Genomic DNA, 17,423 nt, shown 5'->3' with positions numbered 1-17,423 from the left:
AGAAGAACATGGTGCAAAATAGCTGACATAAATAGACTCAATCTGCTTCTGTGGGCCTGATCATTTTTCTTACTGCCTTAAAGCTGGCAGGATGGCAGTACTGACAGATATCCTAGTGCTGACAGTGACAGCTTAAATCTGTCCTGGAGCATGAAAGAGTATTTGTTTGTACAGCTCTGTAGGGTTGTAGTTCATGACTACAAAAAGCACAGGGATGAATAAAACTGAAACGAAGAAACATGTAAAATGTAGTCAAAGGATATCAGTGAAATAAGAGAACTGGGTGAAAACATGTATTTTGGCTATAGCTTTTTAACACAATAGCTCAGAAATAAAGATCCATGAATTCCACCAGGTTAATGGATGATGTTGATAACAGTTTGTGCAGGAGGGGACAGATTTCTGTATCACTAAAACATTTCCAGTGATCCAGTGCTGCCAACTTCTAGCACACACTGGCAACTCTGCTTTTCATTTTGAATTTTTAGGACTTCTGTTGTTTCTTTTTATTGTCTGTATATGAGCAAGGACAGCAGTGCAGTGCCCACCCCAGACTGTAAACTTGTACTTCTTATGCCAGTTCAGAAAATCCTAATGGTATAAAAATCTCACTTCTGAGAGTTGTACAGGGATGTTTTTAAGGAGAAAAAGAGACAACAACTAACCTCTCCTAAGAGGTACAAAAAAAAGGCTTGCGAAACAGAGTAGTTATAATTTGGCTAGGATACCTTAAAGAAAATCCTTATTTTGTGTCATTATAAAGAACTTCATGACGTTATTGAAGAACATTTAAGAATCTGAAAAATACTTACCTTTTAGAAGGTAGTAGATTTAGTCTTACCCTATAATCAGGTTGCTTTATTGTTCATACCAAAGTCTCTTAGCTAGCAGATGGCAGAACATGAAAATATGAATCCTTTTCTGATAAAGTTTTCCCGTAAAAAGTACAGTTGATTGCAAATACTTTCCATAGATTGGAAGGACAAGAAGTTTTCTCTCTGCTAGAACCTTTGGAAGCTTTCTAATTTATCTGCTTCTCATACTGAAGATAGCTTTTATTTTTTTTGTACCCATGGAAGAACAACACAGAAACTCCATGCTGTATTTTTTTTTTTTCTCAACTAAATTTCTCTATAAACTTTTGCAATCACCACATACTGTATCTTGGCACAAAACAGTACCTCTGCTTATGGTTTGTGTCATTGAATATCAGATTGGCTGCTCCCTGTGTTTATAGGATACAACAAGAAATAGCCTGTTAAATCTGGCAGGTTGGTAAAACTGGTGTTCATTGAATCACTGTGCTACTGTGTTTCCACATCATAAAGGGAACAAAGTCCCGTAAAACTAATAAGCTGTAAAATAGCATTGGAGTCAATGGTGAAAGATGTGCTCAAATGTAGTAAATAAATTAAGAATAACTTTTCCCTTTTCTGAAACCTATGGGAGCAGTCTCCAAAAGAGAGTACACCAGAAATGCAGTCTGTGAAACTGCTTTGAAGTTGGGTTTTTCATTTATTTGTTTGTTTTTAATTTGCATGTTGGCTATACATAGTATTAATAGTAGCAATTCTAATAGCTTATCTGTGGATCTTCGTGGCATACTCTTGGAACTTAGATGAGAATTATCATCTCCACCTATGGATGAGGAAGCTGAGTTACTGTAAGAATAAATTTTCAACAGGGAGCATGAAGACATGCTGATTCCAATTCCCGTTCCAACTCCCGGCTTTAATTATTTTTCTCTGAGCTTCATTTGTTTCTCTTCATTACACAGGACTTATTCTTTCAGCAGAAGGTAATTTGGACAGAATTGAATGTAGATTAGATCCATATATTAATAATTATGAAACTGATTCACTCTAAAACTGTTCTGATAGATTAGCGTCTTCCCGTCACAGGATGGGAGGATGTCTACATCCTTAATTTATATTGCTGCGTCGTATTTGATACTTTCAACGTTTTACTGCTTATGACACTGGAAAGTGAAAGGAGAAAGATGTCTCTCATACTTTTTTTTTTTTTTTTTTTTTAGCATGGGTCCAGGTAATTCACAGACTTTCCATCAGCCATATCACTTGTGGGATCATATATTTCTGCTGAGATAAATCAGAGAAGCCTGACTATCAGCAGTGGAGGGATGACATCTATTTCTGCATCTGAAACAAGTGGTATAAAAGCAATCTCTGAGTGCCTGGCTAAAATCAAACTCCACATTAAACAGAGATGACCCTAATTGGAGGAATGAAATCTATTGAAAAAGCAGCAATTTTTACCTTGTATTGTGCTATACATTTTCGCAGAATCACAGAATGGCCAGGGTTGGAAGAGACCTCAAGGATCATGAATCTCCAACCCCCCTGCCACATGCGGGGCCACCAACCTCCACATTTAATAGTAGACCAGGCTGCCCAGGGCCCCATCCAATCTGGCCTCCAGGGACGGGGCATCCACAACCTCTCTGGGCAGCCTGTTCCAGCACCTCACCACTCTCTCTGTAAAGAATTTCCCCCAACATCCAGCCTAAATCTCCCCTCCCTCAACTTAAAACCATTTCCCCTCGTCCTACACATATCAACCCTTTCAAAGAGTTGATTCCCCTCCTGTTTGTAGGCTCCCTTTAGGTATTGAAATGCTGCAATGAGGTCACCCCGCAGCCTTCTTTTCTCCAGGCTGAACAAGCACAGCTCCCTCAGCCTGTCTTTATAGGGGAGGTGCTCCAGACCCCTGACCATTTTTGTGGCTCTCCTCGGGACCCTCTACAACAGCTCCCTGTCTTTCTGGGAGGCTCCAGACCTGGATGCAGCACTCCAGATGGGGCCTACAAGAGCAGAGTAGAGAGGGGCAGTCACTTCCCTGTCCCTAATGGCCACCTCTCTTTCGATGGAGCTCAGGATACCATTTGCTTTCCAAGCTTCAAGAGCACACTGCTGGCTCATGTTAAGCTTTTCATCCATCAAGACCCCCAGGTCTTTCTCTGCAGGGCTGCTCTCAAGGACTGCTCCTTCCAGTCTGTATGGATGCCTGGGATTCCTCCGACCCAAGTGCAAAACTTTGCACTTTGCTGTGTTGAACCTCTCAGGTTCACCTTGGCCCACCATTCAAGCCTGTTGAGCTCCTTCTGAATGGCACCCTTTCCTTCTACCATGTCAATCATACCGCTCAGCTTGGTGTCATCAGCAAACTTGCTGAGGGTGCACTTGATTCCATCATTGATAAAAATGTTAAAGAGCACTGGTCCCAAGACAGGCCCCTGGGGGATGCTGCTTGTTACTGGCCTCCATGGAGCTTCATAACAGAAAATTCTGAAATAGTTTTTGGTTTTTTTTTGTTTTTTTAATCTGTTCAGTACTCTGGTGGGTTTTCAGTCTAACCAGCATGCTTCTCACACACCCTGTTCTATTGCTGCCTAGCTCTCAAGGCTCCAGACTGGGTCAGATTCAGCGTCTTCCTTCTAACCTTTGGAAGTCAGCTAGGTTTAGTTGGGGTTATGTATGTATACAGCTAGGTTAGTTTAGGTTATAAAATTGAGCTTTCTTTGACTGGTTGCCCCTTATAGCAGCTGTGTTCATTGAGGCTTTGTTCTTCACATGGCAGATACACACGAGAAGTAGACAAAGATTGAATAATTAAGGCTGTAACTTTGGTGTTTGGTATTTTAATGGGCCAGAAAGCACATAGGTCTGATTTCCTTCGGAATGAAATGCAGCGTGCAGTTTTCCTATCTACACGTTCATGCAAATGCAGCTAGAAACTAGAACAGGAGGAGATGAGGGCAGAATGGAAAGCAGGAGAAAAAGGCAGGGAGGGAGGGGGGAGAAGAAGAAACTGTGCTTTATAAGAAAATGTTGTCCATCTGAATAACTGGGAGAGTGCTGTCTTTATGTGCATCTCCTCCTCCCCTTTGAGGAACTCTAATATTAGTGCTTTGATGAACAAGTTTTTGAGGTCCCAGCGTGTTACCTTTTGTGGGGGCTGAATGCGGGTTTTGGTGAAACCAGAAGGATTTGAGGATACCAAGCCAACAGCTGGCAAACCAAAAAAAAAAAAATGAGATACAAATGTCCCCCTCAAACCTCAAGCAAAGTAAGTGGTGCAGAATACAGCTTTACAACTGCATTTCTCCTTCCTCATTCTTTCCCTGCTGTTCTGCTGTAGACTTAGGCCTGTTTTTAGCATGAGCCTATCTGCACCTACACACAGGCCTCCCTCAGAGCTGTGTGCTTCTCAAGTTGTTGTCTTCTATAATTTGGGTTTTCTGTATTGGTCTGAACTTCTAGAATGCCTGCTGAGATCCTCACCTCAGTCTCGAGATGAGTCATACAATGTACTAAGCATATTCAGAATAAAACTGTCAGGTGTATCTGGTTTGTAATTTAATTCTATGGATGCATCTTTGCCCCTATTCCCCTTTTCTAATCAATTATAAGCTTTCAAATGTCATCATTTGGCTCTGTACAACAAGTTTATCCATTTATTGAGCTTTTGGTGGTGTCCCTCTGACAGGCTGTAATGACTTGAAGCTTCTCCAAAGGCTACTAATTCCAAGTCTGAAAGTCACCACTTTGCTTCTCGTTCCCCTCTGCATCATTCTGCTGTACTTAACCTTCTTCCCCTGCACCTATAAGTCTGGTCTTGCAGTGCTAGCTAGCAGTGGGAATGCTGAGATGGGTTGCTCTGCTGAAGTACGGCACAATGATGAGAAAAGGGTTGTGACAAGGCAAGCCTTGTGTGCTGCCCACTGCGCTGAGAAGTTGCTCATCAGAATGGATACAGCAGTACACATTTGGCAGCAACAAAGTATTGCATATGTACCAGAATCATCTCCCTGCTATGCCCCATGTTTTTGGGAGAGTCAGTGTAAAAATGCAGAGATGACCTAGAAAGCTGAAAAGTTGAATTGGTCAGAGATTGCCTTTTGGAAGGATTATGCAGGTTATACTCCTTTTCATGCACTTTATTGTGGTAGGAGCCAGCAAATGTTTAACATCTTGGCTAATCATGGATGCTAACATTGTTAATGAATTCTCAGAACAAAGTCTGCATGGGTTTTGGAGCTTAAAAAATCAGCCAGCTTTCATTTATGTGGACTTAATTTACCTAAATGTAACTACAAGTCAGACAAATGCTTACTTGGCAAAGGTGTGGACTTGAATTCTTGCTGGAAATATACTCTCATGTCCAAGGCATTGGTACTAGGTTCTTGACTTTGGTTAGTATTAAAGGGAAGACTGATCTTACTGACATCACCATTCTACAGAGCATACTACATGCATTCTTTAGTGTCTTTCTTGGGCATTTGAGAATCTAAATACTGAAAGAAGTTGCCATGAATCTCATTTTACTTACTTTTCCTTTTTTTCTTCAAGACAAAAATAAAGTGCTCGATGTGACATATGAGGAATAAAAGCTGTACTCACAGTAAACTCTTCTCCTTTAGAAATATGCCATTAGACATTAAAATCAAATCACCTAAGGAAAGCAGCTTAACTCGTCTTTATCTTAAGCAACTTCAGCAGTTTTGCGGAGAGCCACCTGTAACTCAGTGTTCAACAGCTCCCCATTCATGACCCCGTGCAGCCATACCAGGAACTAAATAGACCCTACTTACTAGCAATTAACGTGATTTAATTTAAAATACAATGACAGATGCATAATGGGTTAATTACAAAACAAGTAATTAGCAAATAGGATGGAAAAGGTTAAAAGGTTGCGGACTTTTGTTGTTTGCTTGGGACAGATAGCGAAATCATCAGCAATTAAACTTTTTCTTTTAATTTCTGGGTCTGATTCTACTATTGTTAGCTGTAAATGAGGCAGCAAACAAGAATATAGGCTTAAAAAATATCAGTTTTATCAGACATACTGAAAGACCATTGTTAGTACTGAGGCTGGGTGGTTTGTTTCCAGCCTGTACCCCAAAAAGTAGGTTTGCATCCATAAGCTTCTGTGACATGCTAGGGCATACACTTTTCAACCGTGTAGTGGCATTGGTAGCCCTACCGTCCACACCAAGGCACCAGTGAAGACAATAAAAATGGTATGAAGAGCAGTGGAGATCAGAGCACACCTCACAGGGAACTACCTGATTTAAATGAGTGAATTATATAGTTGGGAAGGTGCCATAATGTGTTTGTTCTCAAAAAGCGAGGATAAAAAGGGACAGAACTTTGAACAGGGCAACTTCTGACCTGTGAAAATTCTCGGTTGAAATCAGTTAACTTCATGCAGTGTTGCACCCTAGTACAGAGGATGCAAGCAGTATTCTGTTAAAACCAGCAAAATAAGAGCTTTTGCTTCGTTTTCATAAGTATTATTCTTTCTCTCCATGACTCTCCTCTGCCCAAAACCATAAGTAAACGGGCATTGATATAGTTTTAATGCAGTCATATTTTATGACCGCCAGCTTATTGCCAGGTAACTCAAAACTCTTTATTTATCTATAATAATTACAAATATGTTTATGTATATATAAAACATATGTTTTGTATTTTGAAATTTCAGAGGGAATGTGTGCAGAAAAGTTTCTCCAACTTGAGTCTAATTGTTACTGAAGTCATGGAATTTTTCTTTTGAAAAATAAGCTTTGGGTAAACCTCGGAAATAGCAATATGGGCTTCTCCATTTCAAAATATCAATTAAAACCAGACAGGAATACTTTTTAAATATAGCTGCCTCCTAACCTAATTACATGTCCACTAGTAACCATTAGTATAAGTTAACTGAGTTTCCCATAAGTCTCATTCTTCCATCAGTCCTTGCTCTCTTTTGAACAGGGTTATCGTTTGCTTGCTTTCCTGCCAAGGTGTAGTTAGCTCTGAACTGATAGGTCTGTCGGCCATTCAGTCTTTTAACTTTGTCTGTCCCTCCTTTTCTGTAGCTGCGTGGTCCTCTTCAGGTGCAGAGCGTACTTGGAGCTTATGTCTAATGCCTGCTTCTTTTGAGCTCCTACTGCAGTGGCTGATGAACACTCCAGGACCACTGAATTGACTTTAGAGATTGAGAAATGATCTGGGTAGATGTTTAGCTTGTCCTTTTTTCCCTAGCATTGGCTTTGCTGTTTAGAGTTATGTATTTAAGGAAACAGCTAACTTGTTCTCATCCGTTACCTTAATTTTGTTGGAAATAAGGTTCTTTATGGTGGTTTCCACTTATAATTGAATGTAAGCCATACATTTCATGTCTGGAAACCATGTGGAACATTTCAGAACTCAATGATTTTGCAGTTATTAGCTATCAGTTATCAGCTATCAGCTTTTAGGACAAATGGATTTGGGTTTGGAAACTCAAGTAGTGCAATATGCAAACCCCAGTAGAGCTAAACCTATATCTGTGACCACATCTCTGATCAGTTTTTCCAAAGGTTTCTGCAGAGTTCTATATATGTGCACACTGTAACTGAAGGACTGCAATAGAGGCAATGATTTTTGCTGTATTCAAAATTTCTTTTTGAAACTAAGGAGAGCCTAAAGCTGCATTAATTCTGCTGTTCATATCTGAACCCCTGAAATAGCACAGGCAAATGCAGTTACTAATCTTGAGGATAATGCTTATCCCCATTCAGGAGAGTGACATTTGTGTTTGCAATGTGCTCATTTCTGCTTCATTGATTTTATTTTTTTATTTTTTAGGCACAGTGCATATAGGATGCATTGACAGAATTCATTAACAAAATTCATTTAGGTATACTTTCCCTCCTGATGTTCAGAAAACATTTTTTTCAACTACCATCATGTTGATGGTGAAAAATCACCAGTTTCAACAAAAGTCTTCAAAATTCAGTATCTTTGGGCTTATCTTCAATTAATTGGTTGTGGAGGTTTGCTGGGTAACTCAAGACAACTGTGTAATACACTCTTCAAAATGGATAATAAGAGAAATTAGCATCAAAGATAAATTATCCCTTGTTGAAATTTTGGTGAGAGCTAGAATTTCCTGAATTGACAGAACAAAACAGAAAAAGAAGAAAAGCTTTACATCAGAGCTGTTGCTGGAATGATACTCCCATGCACAGGAGTATATAAACCATGAAATATCTGTAAGGCTCTTCAAAAATCACAGAATAATCACTTGATTATGAGATGGTTTATGCAATCTCTTCTGCTTTTCTGTCATCAATGGCCCTCCAGGATCCTTGCTCACTTGGATGTTTAGGCAAGTTTGCAGAGGTCTTTCTGAGTTAAGGCTAAATCTCTCCTGATAAATGTCTCCTTACATGCAGTTGTGGATCAGCTTTTACAACTGTGTTACAGCTTTCACTGTACCGCTTCATATTAAGAAGCCCCACAAGGAATATTTGGCACTAATGCTCCAAATTCTTTCTTCCTTTGAAATTTCACGCTTCACTGCCTATCATACTTGGTCTTCTTCACCCCCACTGCAAGCAACAGCAGAAGTGAGCGCAGGGTGTTTGTGCTGTGTGTAATTCCTGTATGCCGTATGAAGACAGTCGTGCAACTTCATTGCTGATAACCTCATCAGAGACGGAGCTCCTGCTAAGCTGTGAGAGAGCTGGTTTATGAGAGCACAGCATGGGTTATCAGACCAGTGGCTAGAGAGCTGCTGCCAGTTCTGTGCTCCTCGCATGCCCTCCTGTGTACACATGCAGTAGGCCAGAGCGGCGTGAAGTAGTGAGATTGCTGACATCTCTGCCAGGCTTGCCGTAAAACAAAGAGGAGGCTGCACTCCTTGCTCTGACACAGTCCTAAGCAGATTACACGCAGATTTCTTTGGGCGTATGCATCTCAGGGAAAGGCAGTGGCTCCATGTGGGGATCATCAATTACAAATGGTGGAGAAACAGTGAGTGAGATGATCTTTCATTTCTATGAATACAGATTGAGAGAAGCATTGCATATGCAGTTTTCTGCTTGATGCCTAAGAGGGTTAAAGGTAACACTGCACTATTCTCCTATCTTGTTTTGATGATGCGTTTTGATGACTCTTATGAAACTGCTTTTCTGCTGTGATCTGACTGCTGGGGAGCTCCTTGTGTTACTAACACCATTCTGCAGCTTTCTTCTTTGCCAAGACAACAATAATTCCTATTTTTTTATAAAAAGATACATTGACTAAATACAATAAGACTTGAAGTTATGTTGAAGCCATAAAAATGATATTTACCTGCATAACTGCAGAATCGTAGATCGGCTTGGGCTGGAGGAGACCTCAGAGATAATCTACCCCCTGCCGTGGGCAGGGTTGCCAGCCTCTAGATCAGATGCTAGATCAAGTTAACCATGGCCCATCCAGCTTTGCCTGGGACACCTCCGTTTCCTGCAGGTAATGTTCAGCGCAATGGCTTCATCGTTCAGTCTGTCCTGCAAAGGGTGTACCACACCTGGGGTCCAACCAGTGCTGGACTACAGGAGGAATGATTTTATCCATTGAATTAATATGTTCTGCTCATTGAAGCCCAAGTGTTTTCAAAAACCTGTAAAACACTGAGGTTACAGTTATAACATATCATGCTCGTTGCCTGTATATAGTAATTTTCTGGCTTTTATGCTGTAAAATAGCTGCTGAAGCCTGCCCAGCAGGGAGCACATATCATATTATGGTCTGATCCTGACTGTTGCAGAGCTATTATAATCTTGACTTGTTAGTGCTCTGCAATTTTTGGAGTGTTCAAGAAGCAAGTTAAAACAGGAATTTCTGGGCCTGAACGGTAACAAACCCAAGCCACTGTGAGGTCTGTGTGATGAGAAAGGGATCACACAGAACTACTGAATGTTCGTATCAGAAAAGTCAGTAGTTCTTTGCCTTTGGATTAAGCATTTCAGGATAGACTGCAAATGTTTATATGGATAATGTACTTCATTTTTGATTTTGTTCCTTGTAGCACTTTATGTTTTTGTGGGTTGAATTAAGCTAGCAATAAAAAACATGAGTGAGCCTGCTGCTGAGACTGTGCCTACAAGCCAGTTCTGATGGGGGCTTTTCTTTAAACATATCTCATACTACATAGATTTTTATTTTTCATGTGATGTGCAGTTGTTCAGTGTATTTTACACAGCTTGCTCATTATATTATGTATCATGTTCTATAAGTCATGGCCCAGTACAGTCCCCATGGAATATGTATTAGTAAAAATTCTCTATATTAATGTGCTCCAAAATAGTGATTTGGCTTTCCTGCTATATACGAAAACCATTTAAAAGTTCATTTTGGTACTAACACAGCCCAGAGGTTATGTGGTCATTTCTCTATTGTGGCATTGCTAGTTTTTTCACTTCTTGGGCACGTCCCCACAAAGGCTCTGATATCCTTTGTCATATCCTCATACAGGTCAGGATGTTAAATCTACTACTGCTGTTGGCCATTACTCGTGTTGTTACTTAGATATTTGAAGTTTAGCAAGAGCTTCATTCTCCCTTTGCTGGCTGGTTTTCTCACTGTTCTTCCCAAAAGTAAGGCCTGATTTTGTGTATGTGTGATCAGCCCAGTGCCCTCAGGTACTGTACTGGTGCTGCCTGCAAAAAATACCAAAGCTGGCTTCCAAAAAATTAGATGAACATGACAGAAATTAGAAAGTTGCTTTTCTTTCTCTCTCTCTTTTTTTTTTTTTTAACCTTTGGAGGAAACACACCTGCCTATAATTTTCTTATTTTCTTCAATTTAACTTCTAGATTCAAGGGTCAGTTGAAGAAAACAATAGATCTCCAGAAGGGAGTAGTGCTCACTTCCTCTGCACTGTCTTCTCTCCCAGCAGTTGGCACTGTTTATCGTTCTGTTTACCATGTTCACATTCCCTTTCATTCATCTTTCATTACCTGGGGCTTATGCTCTCTGTTGTCCCACTCTGTACCCTTATTCCTCACCTTTTGACAAGAGCTATACAGAGTGATATGAATACAGTAACAGGAGGCACCTGTGTGGATATGCCATGTCAGACCATGGCCTTCCCTTTGCCTTTTAAAAGGTACACCAAGGGATGGCGCAGTTAAGGATTAGGAGTTGGGTGGCTTGTCAGTGCGTCTGAGAGGTGCAGAACTACCTTTTGCTCTTATCTCTCCTGAAAAGAGATGAGCAGAAACAGTGCTGGTCTCCCTTTATAGCCTTGGCCAAATAGAAAGGACCACATGGAAAGGAAGTCTGAGGCCTGCCAAGCAGCACATGGTTTGTGATGTGCACAGAGACCAAGGTTCAAACCACAGTGTTACTGTGCCTATGGCCTAACAGAGGCAGCCACAATCTGCATCTGAAGTGATGGAGTAAAGATGCGGTCCTTTTATGCGCTCACTGGTTAATGCAGTGTTTGTATGGAGGAGGTAGTGCTTGGAGAGAGTGGGAGAATGCTTAACCACAGTGATTAGTGTTAATTGGTTAATCACCTTTCATTATAGGAGAAGAGAGTAAGCGCAGTAATTTGCAATATGGCTTGACACTGTTGCTGGATTGGAGACCAAAGCCTGAGAATTAATTCTAAGTATGACCTTTTCAGGCCAGAGGAGAAGATCCCAAAGATGGGCATTTTTTGATTTGGGGTTTGAGCAGGAGCACACTGCCTGGCCTGTGGCCCTGCTGTTTGGCCTCCGGGGCTCGTGGGGTGATGAGGCAGCCTCTGGAGCTCCTCCTGCTTACTCGGGGCCCATGACTCAGAGCCATGAGACCTTGGCTGGCTCCTTGTGAGCAGGCAAGTGCTCTACACATAAAGGATAATGTAATGAATGCTGCTCTGATGGTAGCAAAGCTCCCACATAAAAGTTGTGTCACTTCTGGCAAGAGAAAAACTTAATCTCCAGAGTTTGCAAAGACTCCCAGATATTATTGGCCTGATGTGGTGACTCATTTGCCTCCTTCCCACTCGTGTCCCATCACAGACACCTGAGTTGCATGCAGACTGAAAAAGAATATGATTTCCAACACTGCCTTCCACACTGATGCCTGTAAGGGGCGAGTGCTGTAATTATAACGGAGATGCGACCTACTCCTCCTGCTGACATAGAGCCCTCAGAGGGTAGCCCAGGTTTTGGGTACTGGAATGGAGGATTATTTTAATCATAAACAGTAGATTAAAAAAAAAAAAAAAAAAAAAAAAAAAAAGATCTGCGTTCTCCATTTCGAGCTGTGAGATTTAGGAAGACTGTGCCAAAACCAGATGTGTTGGTATAGTGCTTTAAACAAAGGGCTGTCTTTTCCTACAGTAGTTTCTTAATTAGACTTTTTACACAAGTGGCAGCTGCCTCCGTGCCAAATCCTGGTCCCGTGAGGGAAATGGCAGAGCTCCCAGCAGGGCTCAAATTCTTCTCTTTATACAGAATTCACTGAGGAATTTTATATTTCTCTTTTTTTTTTCTCTCTTATTTTTTTTTTAAATAGATTGGTGCAAAACTAATAATTTTAGGATTAGTAGCTAATTATTTACAGGAGGGGCAGAATAAAACACTGAATTGTTTACTTCAAGAGTGCTTATGTGTCAGTGAGTCACCAAACCACAGTTAAATTCTGGGAACTGGTTTATTGTTGAGGTTCCTGGGGTCCCGTGACATGGGATGGGGAAAAGGCTGATCAGAATTGGAGGGATGAGCTAAATTTGTATCCCCTTACTCTTTTGATTGACAATCAAGGATTGTGAAGTTCCGCGAGGTGTCAGCAGCAAAGAAAACTCTTGTTTTATTGCCTCTGGTGGTGCTGTTTGTACACAGCAAATACCAAGCAGAATATTTGCTTTTCCCCTAGGAGCTGAAAGAGATGCTGTCTTTCTGAGAAGAGCTCTGATGGAGTCTTGAGTAGTTTCCGTGGAAGAAAAGACAAGGAGATAAAAACACATTACAGCATGTATGCTGGAGGACATTTTAGCATTTTGTGCTGTAAAACTTTCCATAGGTTTCACTTTGCACTTGCTTTGCAAACACAGTGAACTTCAAGGCTTGTGGGTTTTTTGTTTGTTTGTTGTTGTTGCTTGGGTTGGATTTGTTTTTGCTTTGTTCTGTTTTTCAAATCATGGAGCAACGTTGAATCTTGGAGCAGCAATTAATTTAACTTAAAGATTTAGCAGATCTGCCCAATTAATGTAGTGAGGCATGAAGTGATAGGGAAAACATTACAGAGAAGACAACTGTTAATGTAAAGGGCTGGGTTGAATGGGACGGTGTGGGGGAGAGGGAATAAAAACAAAAATGATGATGATAATAAAAGCTGGCGAGGTTGCTCAGCGTGGTGCTGGGGGGCGCAGGTCGATGTCTGAGCCCGCCGGCACGGAAGGGTTGCGGGCCGCTCCCGTGCGGCCGCCTGGGGGCACCACAGTACTGCGCCGCGGGGCCGGGCCCCCTCCGGGGCGGCAGAGGGTGCGTGAGGAAGCCCGCCGCCGGGAGGCTCGGCGCTTGGCCCCCGGCCTCTCCGGAACGCGGCTTTCCTCCGCGTCGAGGAGCGGGTCGGGAAGTAGCGTGGTGTGCGACGGCGGCCTTCTGCCGTTTCGCAGGGCGTGTACGAGCGGCTGTAATGCCGCAGGTGTCCGGGGCGCGGCGGAGCTGGTCGGAGGGTTTTCGGGCTGCGCAGGAGGGCTGATGTGCTGAGGTGAAACCGGTAGGCTGCGTCCCAGATACATTAATTATGTGGTACATGCGATCGCCGTCGTTCACCTGCTTTCTAATTCTGGTTTCGTAGTCCATGTCTAAGCAGAGCAGATGCACTCGATGTCCTTTCAGCCAGCTGTTGGTGGAACACTATTTCAGGGGCAAGGAAGGGAAACTCCTCGTGTGAAGGGCCAGCGGCCGAGAGGAAATACTGTGGTGCTGAATGAGAAGAGAGAAATTAAGCCCAAAGAGCAGATCGTTGAAGTATTGATCAGGACAAGCAAAGAAGGATTCTAATTGCCGTATGAAATGTCACGTCTATGCCAACATGATATGCATTCTCTGCTGATAGAAGAAGCTGGCTGCCATACCTTGCTAGTTTTAAATTGGTTTTAGTGGGGTCAGTTTTGCATGCTGGGGCCCAGGATTTCATACTAAAAAAAAATCTAAGGAGATCTTGCCTTTGTTCTGGAATGATGCCTGGAGTATTGTCTCTGTGGGGGCTGGATCATCCTAAAGCTACAAAGCTAGCAGGAATTATAGAATCATAGAATAGTTAAGGTTGGAAATGATCGCTAAGATCATGTAATTCAACCATTGCCCCATTCCTGCCATGCCCACTGAACCATGTCTCTCAATGTCACATCTGCACCTCTCTTGAACAATCGAATGAGGCTGTTTGTTTGAGGCTGAGATGTCTGAGTGAGGACGTGCTGCCTGAGAAACCTGGGAAAAGTGGTGTGGATGGTGTAAACGTAGGTGCTGCAAATAAAGGTGCTGTGGCTGCTGTCTGATTTTCTCTCCTGTTAGAAAATCAGCTCATGGGCCTTTGGTCTTTGATAGCGAGCAGAAAGGGAGCATAGTTAATACTACTCTTGATATGTTCATAAGCACTTAGGAAAGGAAAAGACAATCTAAATTGGAGATCTCAGATGGATATCAGTGATGAGTGGTGTCCATGAGGATTCAGTATTGGGGCTGATGCTATTTAGTATCTTCCTCAGTTACATCAACAGTGGGATCAAATGCACCCTTCCGAAGTTTGTGAATGACACCAAGCTCTGTGGTGTGGTCTACATGCCCAAGAGACAGGATGCAATTCAGAGGAACCTGGATAGGCTTGAGAAGTGGGTGCAGGAGAACATAATGAGATTCAGCAGATTGAAGTGCAGGTCTTGCAGATGGGTCACAGCAACTCCCCATTGTAAATACAAGCTGAGGGATGAAAGGCTAGAGAACAGCCCTACTGAAAAGACTCTGATATACTGATGGATGGTAAGCTGGACATGAGCCTGCAATGCATCCTTGCGGCACATAAAGCCTGCTGTATCCTGGGCTGTATCAAAAGAAGTGTGATCAGTAGGTTGAGGGAGGTGATCCAGCCCTTCTACTCTGCTCTGGTGAGGCCTCACTTAGGGTACTGCATCCAGATGTGGAGTCCTCAGTACAGGAGAGTTGTGGACCTGTTGGAGTGTGTCCAGAGGTGGGCCACAGAAATGATCCTCCACAAGGAGGACAGGCTGAGAGAGCTGGGGCTGTTCAGCCTGGAGAAGAGAAGGCTCTGGGGAGACTTGAGAGTGATATCCATATGTAAAGGGGGGCTGTAAGAAAGAAGGAAACGGACTCTTTTTCAGGGTCTGTTGTGGTAGGACAAGGGGAAATGGTTTTAAACTAGAATAGGGGAGATTTAGATTGGACATAAGGAAGAAGTTTTTTATGCCAAGGGTAGTGAAGCACTGGAACAGATTGCCCAGAGAGGTGGTGGATGCCCCGTCCCTGGAGACATTCAAGGTCAGGATGGACAGGGCTCTGAGCAACATTATGTAGCTGTAGGTGTCCCTGTTCATTGCAGGGGAGATGTGCTAGATGACATTTAAAGATCCCTTCCAATTCAAACCATTTTACAGTTCTAAATATTAAAACCATTACTTTCAGGAACAAATCCGGTTCCTTGCTGCTTCAGTCCTCTGAGGGCTGCTCCAAAAGTAATGCCATTGTGTCATGTTGGCCCATGATGTCAGTGGTCGTATGGTGGTGGTATGGCAGTAGTGGCTTAATCCTCCCACCAGAATTCTGTGACATGTTGTTGCTGTGTGACAGATGGCAGCAGAGGGGCAGTCTGACACAATGGTGTCTGACATGGGAGTGCAGATGAAGCAGAGATGTGGAACTGAATTCCTCCATGTGAAAGAAAATGGTACTAATTGGCGTTCATCGACACTTGCTGAGACCAAAGGAGGGATGTGAACACAATGAGATGGTGGGCGGTGTGTTTCAGCTGCTGTATACAAGCCACCTTACACGTGTTGTTCGCACAGCTGACACACAGAGAGATGAAGAGCGTTTCAATCAGCTCATCTCTGTGAGTTGGCTGATGGTGGCGACTGTGTTGAAAAACAGTGGTTTGTAGCTGAGAATCTGTTCCTTCAAATAGTGTTATTGTGCTCTTTGTTGTAGTTTCCATGGAAATAGATGGGAAGCATTACCTTCAGATTGACCTACATAAAACCTCAAGAGGGTTCTCAGAACAGCAGCACTGTATTGAATGATGATGGTTTATGTATCAATAGGGAAAAACAGAGCAGTGTTTATTCCTGCCAAGGAGACATTTCTCATTTCTGGTCGTCAGTAAATACCTCTGAGGATAACCTGGATCTATACATTGTCGCCAAAGAGCAGCTATGAGGGCAGTGCTTAAGCATTGTCTTATGGGCATGTTTCATTCAGAAACACTGTTTCTCTGCAAAGCTGACATAGTTAAAAATCATTCTAAAACTATTGTTAGAACATCAGGAGTACAAGTAAGCTACCATTCTACCGAATGAGTAAAATGACTGGTGTGTATCTCAAGACTTTGTAGAAGTTAATGGTTTCTGTGTTTCAAGTGACTTGAGGAAGAATCAGTATAACTGTCGGCAGAGAATTTGTAATTCCTTTGAATCCTCCATTGTTACTAAACATGAAAATAATCTGCATGTATCATCAGGAACACAATATTTTCTCTTACAGTTTCTAAAGTTACATATTAATCCTGAATAACTTCTACAAAAAAATCAGGGGAAAGTGTTCCACAAAGGAGCAGAAGCATTTTTTTTCTGCTGCTGTCAGCATTCTGACCTTGCTTCTGAAGCGCAGTTGCCCACAGCTCCTCCAGTCTGCTGGGCTTTGGCATGGTATTCAAGATCCAAAATATTCCATTGTGTTTAAATACTGACTGTGTTCTGCAGATTCGCGTTTATGGATGTATTACATTTGGGATTTTTTTTCTTTTTCTTGTCAGGTGGCATTGGTGACAGAAGAACAAGAATGACTACACATCTGTAACTCTCAGCAGTATGTCAGGTAACTATATTCCATAGGAGCATATATACAGTATTTCCCTCTGTGTTGGAGTTGTTATTATTCAGTATTTACTGCGAAATAGTGCGTCACAAGTTCTGAATGCAGTGTTGGGAATGCTGAGAATTTAAGGTTTATCCTCCATTCAGAGCACAGAGTTGTGGGACATACAGTGATCATCCCCAACGTCTTTGCACCACAACTCTTACCCTCCTCTGTTTTCGTTCACCCACCACCGCTAGTACAATGGCCGTGTCTGCTGAGTGTATTGGCTTAAGTTATTTTGTAACAGGAATGTATCTTCTGACGTTCCAAGTGAGACAATCCAATTCCTTTTACACAGATTGCCAAGTACTCTTTAGGTAATGATTGATCAGGGGTGCAGGTGGGCAGAAGATCCAAAGTGAGATGACCATTAACCATTTTAAGTCCTCTTCACCTTCTTAGCCCTGTCAGTTGTAAAGCATTTGAAGGCTATGCATGAATCATGTTTAAAAAAAAAAAATGCTGTATTCTAATTCAGGAACAGTGTGTCTGCAAAGATGCAGTTATTACATGGAGGTCATAC

The 17,423-nt window shown here is 42.2% G+C and overlaps 1 protein-coding gene across 9 annotated transcripts in view; it reads left to right on the top strand.

The window, feature by feature from the left end:
- The window catches only part of THRB (thyroid hormone receptor beta), a 173,660-nt gene that overhangs the window by 106,663 nt on the left and 49,574 nt on the right, over window positions 1-17,423 (top strand). For 8 of the 9 annotated variants that reach the window (XM_048951370.1, XM_048951367.1, XM_048951368.1 and 5 more), the window contains one exon: window positions 16,797-16,858. In XM_048951370.1, coding sequence (XP_048807327.1) covers window positions 16,852-16,858 — 7 coding nt within the window. In that variant the 5' untranslated portion in view covers window positions 16,797-16,851. Of the gene's footprint in view, window positions 1-16,628; window positions 16,690-16,796; window positions 16,859-17,423 lie in introns of those variants that run through there. The other variant, XM_048951373.1, reaches the window with a different exon arrangement.

Source organism: Lagopus muta, chromosome 7 (genome assembly GCF_023343835.1).
Source record: "Lagopus muta isolate bLagMut1 chromosome 7, bLagMut1 primary, whole genome shotgun sequence".
NCBI lineage: Eukaryota > Metazoa > Chordata > Aves > Galliformes > Phasianidae > Lagopus > Lagopus muta.
This window is presented reverse-complemented; position numbering and strand designations above follow the sequence as displayed.